Genomic DNA, 4,431 nt, shown 5'->3' with positions numbered 1-4,431 from the left:
TGAACAACGATTGTGATAAGTCTTGGTCTTTTCTGTTCTCCCTAGAAGCAAGAAGAGGAGGTACTAGTAGGAGTGATGTGTGGGCTCTTGTCGCCATTGTTCGGCCTGCCTACAGGCCCAGTTATCCTCGAAAAGCATGGGGACTGGCCGACTGGGGAGAGCACGGAGCTCCCAAAACCTCACTTGTGGCATTTAAGGCGATTGAAGTGTAAGAGGTGTGATGTTCGGAGTTGCTTTGTGTTGTATGATTGTGTATTTGTGTAAATAGCTTTTCCGCTTGTGAAAACATCATATATTCTCTAGGAGCGCATACAATTTGTACAACATATATGAAACAGGCAAACCGAAGCCTTTCTCGATTAATTTTCAACTACTCTACACCTAAACCAATAGAGCACTATGGAAGCATCACACGTTTCAGTTTCAGACAGAAAACCGGTGTGGATGAATAGGTGACGAGCTAACGTGCGAGCTCACCATGGACGCCGGGCTCTTTGGCAGCTCAGCAAGTTCCTGTAAGCCCTGGCCGACATCGCCTTCGCCAGCATGGCCCTGGCCGTGCTCGCTCTCGTTCTCCTCCAGCGACCGCCTCATGGTCTCCGGCGTGAACACGTAGGTGACTGCGAGCCCGAGCAGGCAGATCCCGGCGAGGATGATGAGTGCGTACATCATGCCGATGCCGGGCTCATACCCCGCCAGCACCTTCCTCCTGTCCCGGTCCTGCGACGCCCAGAGGAACCCTACGGCGCCGACGAGCGCGCCGAGCTTCCCAGCCGCGCCGGAGATCCCGTGGCACGTCGACCGGAACCTCGCCGGGAAGAGCTCGGCCGGCAGGATGAAGGTGGTGGTGTTGGGCCCGAGGTTGGCGGAGAAGAAGGTGAGCGCGTAGAGCACGATGTACCAGGCGTCCGTGGCGTGGCCGCGCCGCCAGTAGCGGTCGTAGGGCCCCGCCAGCGCGAGGAGGAAGGCGGCCATGAGGAGGAACCCGGCCATTTGGAGCCTGCGGCGGCCGACGCGGTCGATGAGGAGCACGGAGGCGAAGTAGCCCGGGATGGTGGAGGCGGCGGCGATGATGGCCTGGAACTTGGCCACGTTGAAGGCCTCCTGGAACGCGTTCACGCGCCCCGCCGGCGGGAACCACGGGTGGTAGATCTGCGACTGGAACAGCGTGCTGCTGTAGTAGGGGATGTCCAGGAGGAACCAGGCGGCCGCGCACGCGAAGAGCTCCCGGCCGTGACGACGGAGGAAGCGCCGCGAGAAGAGGCCGTAGGACGCCGCCGTGTGCCCGAACTGCGGCGGAGGAGCAGCGCAGCGGAAGGCGGCCGCCTCCTCCTCGGTGAACGTGGCAAGGTTGAGGTCGCCGAGGACGCGGCCGATGTCGTTGGTCGCCTTCACCACGTCACGCTCCACCAGCGCCGTAAACCTGCACCGAGGAGGCAAGGCAAGGACAAGTACCCAGCACGACAGTTAGTCGCTTTTGGGTGACTAGGACTTTCATGACTGTGTACGTTCCAAAAGGTAGAGCTAAAGTGATACACCTAATGTGATTCGAAAAAAAAAGCGACACACCTAATGAATCGAGTCCTATCACATTAACGACACTTCGATTCCCACACCGACGGATTATATATGCACCCTTCCTATTCGAAATACATGTTGATTAGTTAGGATATCCACATAGTTTAAAGGTGTCGAACGGAATTTGTACTAAATAAATATTTTAAAAATGCTTTGTACGATGAACCTAATAACATTAATCTTATATTAAAATTCTATATGTGAAATTTTATACATAAATACTGAAAGTATAAAAGAGTTGCAACACGTACTCTATGTTTTAAAACAAGCGAGCAGAAAAGACGAGTATAGAGAGGCCGGCAAGACATCTACTCTTGTAAAGTGACATCCATTTTAAATTGAAGGGAGTATATACAATTGTTATAACTACTATTTTCAAACTACAATGCCTCCACTAATCGAATAAGAGATCCAGAGTAATGTACACCTCAGAGTATAAATAAAACTTGTTAAATTATGATCAAGCTGCATGCTTTATTAATTTGATCAGCTCTCTAGAAGCTCGTGTAGGTCAGAGGAAACTTGATCATAATATATGACACTCTACCTAGAAAAGTATAACCAATCCGTAGTGGTGGCTTGTAGATCGAGACAGGAGAGCTAAGCTTGCTTGCAATTAAACAAAATGCTATAGGATTAAAAAAAAGAAGGCAGCTGACTAGGGGAGCAGCCCTGGTTTGCGTGTAGGTGGCAGAGTGTACTTCTAACTTGTTGGGTGATCTGCAGCAACGGTTTATTCTTGGGATCGCAGGTATCGCACCGTATAGTATCCAACTCGACAGTTGTATATAACCAACAGCGCCATAATTATTATTATCTGCTAATAATATAATAATAGATGTTTGGTACTTTAAGGTCGTAGTCGTAGTTTGGTTACTCCGTGCAGGGATTTATTTTCATCTTGGCTAAACAAATAACTAAGAAAAGTTCAATCACTTTTCATATATGGTCTATCAAGAGGTATAAGAGTTGCTGTATCGCGCTACTGTCGCATTCTACCGCTGGATGGCCTATTTGAATGGTTCGGAACCTCCGCCCATCATGGCCTCCAACCCCTACCGTTCGTGAGCTCCTCCTCCCACTTCGCTCGAGCTGAGGTCAGAACTCAGAACCCTTGTGGTGAAATGTTTGAAAACCTTAATAATGAGGGCCGCCTATTGTTGCCGCATAACCTTAACCTTGTCTGTCACTTTAGCAAAAAGCTCCGTACTACGTACGGGCAATAACACATCTACGTTGCGTTGGGGTAATCAACAGTGCAATACTGATCATAATTTGTCCATGGCATGATGGTCTGGCTCGATCGTAGCGTTACACGACGAAACTAGTAGTGCGTACCTGGCCGTCTCGGGCATTGCCATCCTCCAGTAGAAGGTGACCGCGGCGGGGACGGCTCCGATCATGAGTATGACGCGCCACGCGAGGTCCGCGGCCTCCGGCGTGTCGAGCGGCGCGCGTCGGCCCGTGTACCGGTCGAACGCTGCGGCGACGGCCATGGTGACGGCTGAGCTTGCGAGGATCCCAAAGCCCTGCATGGAGAAGACGGCAGCGATGAACGCGCCCCTGGTGCGTCGGTTGGCGAACTCGGACATGATGGTGGCGGAGAGCGGGTAGTCCCCGCCGATGGCGACGCCGAGGAGGAATCGGAAGAGGCAGAGAGACGCGAGCGCGCAGCGGCGCGTGCGGCAGACGGAGAAGCCGCTGCCGACGGACGAGACGACCATGAGGAGCAGGGAGGCGCCGTAGACGCGGCGGCGCCCCGCGCGGTCGCCCAGCGCACCGAAGAGGAGGTTCCCGGCGACGGCGCCCAGCAGCGCGACGCCGACGGTGGCGGAGACGACGGCGGGCGGCGTGACACCGGGGCTGGCGGCGGTTGGGTCGGCGGGGTAGTAGACACGGCCGATGAGCTTCATGACGGGCGCGATGCAGAAGAGGTCGTAGGAGTCGGTGAAGAGGCCCATGCCCGCGATGACGATGGCCTTGAAGTGGTAGTACTGCGTCCGCGCCTGGTCCAGCGCCGTCAGCACCCGGATCGCCGGCATGCCGTCGCCGATGGGGTCCAGAGCCGAGGCACACCAGCAGCCTTGGTAAGAATCGACGCGGACTGAACAGCAGCAGCTGGAAATGCAGGCAGATGTGCCATTTACTTGGCTTTATTGGGCGCGACGGACCGACGCGGAGGTGAACGAAACCGAATGATGGCGGCCGTACTGGTGACGGCTACGTGCGGTGGGCGGGATTAAACAAAAGCGGCCGTGCGCGTTGAGCCGTTGACATCCGGGGCGGAACGGAACTCAGATGCCGGGGAAGATGCCATGCCGCAGCTCGATCTCCCTCGCCCTTTCTCAGATTAGATTATGCCATGGTTGAAGGCGATCGCTGTACGGCGGGCGAGGGGTTTTTCTATTCGTGCGCCGAGGAGACTTGAGGGTGCCGAGGTATATGTAGCTAGTTGTCGTGCGAGGCCCAGCACGAAGGTGGCGGAAGCGATCTTAGCTTCTTCTGTTCTAGCATGATCCCCAGCGTTCCAGTTTCGCCAGTAGAGCAAACGCAGGTTCACTAGTGCGTGCATTCGCCGGTCAGTGTGACAGGGTAGCGAGCAGCAGCGACGACGTGGCTGTGGGCCTGCGCATGGCAAGGGAGAGCCAGGCAGCCAGACAATGGGAGTGGGGAGTGCAGTCAAAGTCTTCAGTGGAGGAAGCCTGAAGGAGAGGAGAGTGGTCTTCGCATACCTGGCGTGGTGGGGCCCACATGCTTGGTGTTTGTGGATACTAGCTCACTGGTGGAAGAGGAGCCTCAGTCCCGGTTGGAGAAAGTTATATCTCTCAAATATCCAACTAGGACTAATCTTTT

The 4,431-nt window shown here is 54.7% G+C and overlaps 1 protein-coding gene across 1 annotated transcript; it reads right to left on the bottom strand.

Annotated features, from left to right (window-relative positions):
• Window positions 1-277: 277 nt before the first annotated feature.
• Window positions 278-3,930, bottom strand: LOC117851923 (probable inorganic phosphate transporter 1-10). Its single transcript, XM_034733833.2, has 2 exons — window positions 2,917-3,930; window positions 278-1,423 (listed from the first exon to the last, which is right to left on the bottom strand). Exons 1-2 carry the CDS (start codon window positions 3,618-3,620, stop codon window positions 424-426), a joined length of 1,704 nt encoding a protein of 567 aa, XP_034589724.1. The 5' UTR covers window positions 3,621-3,930; the 3' UTR covers window positions 278-423.
• Between the last annotated feature and the right edge of the window lie 501 nt (window positions 3,931-4,431).

Source organism: Setaria viridis, chromosome 4, assembly GCF_005286985.2.
Source record: "Setaria viridis chromosome 4, Setaria_viridis_v4.0, whole genome shotgun sequence".
Classification (NCBI taxonomy): Eukaryota; Viridiplantae; Streptophyta; class Magnoliopsida; order Poales; family Poaceae; genus Setaria; species Setaria viridis.
The sequence above is the reverse complement of the archived record's forward strand: the minus strand, read 5'-3'. Positions and strand labels throughout refer to the sequence as shown.

Bases quoted from the DNA above. Each gene is read 5' to 3' on its own strand.
- LOC117851923 (XM_034733833.2), bottom strand. From the start codon at position 3,620: ATGCCGGCGATCCGGGTGCTGACGGCGCTGGACCAGGCGCGGACGCAG. The intron at 1,424-2,916 runs GTACGCACTACT...TCCTCGGTGCAG, and splicing joins GCAATGCCCGAGACGGCCAG to GTTTACGGCGCTGGTGGAGC.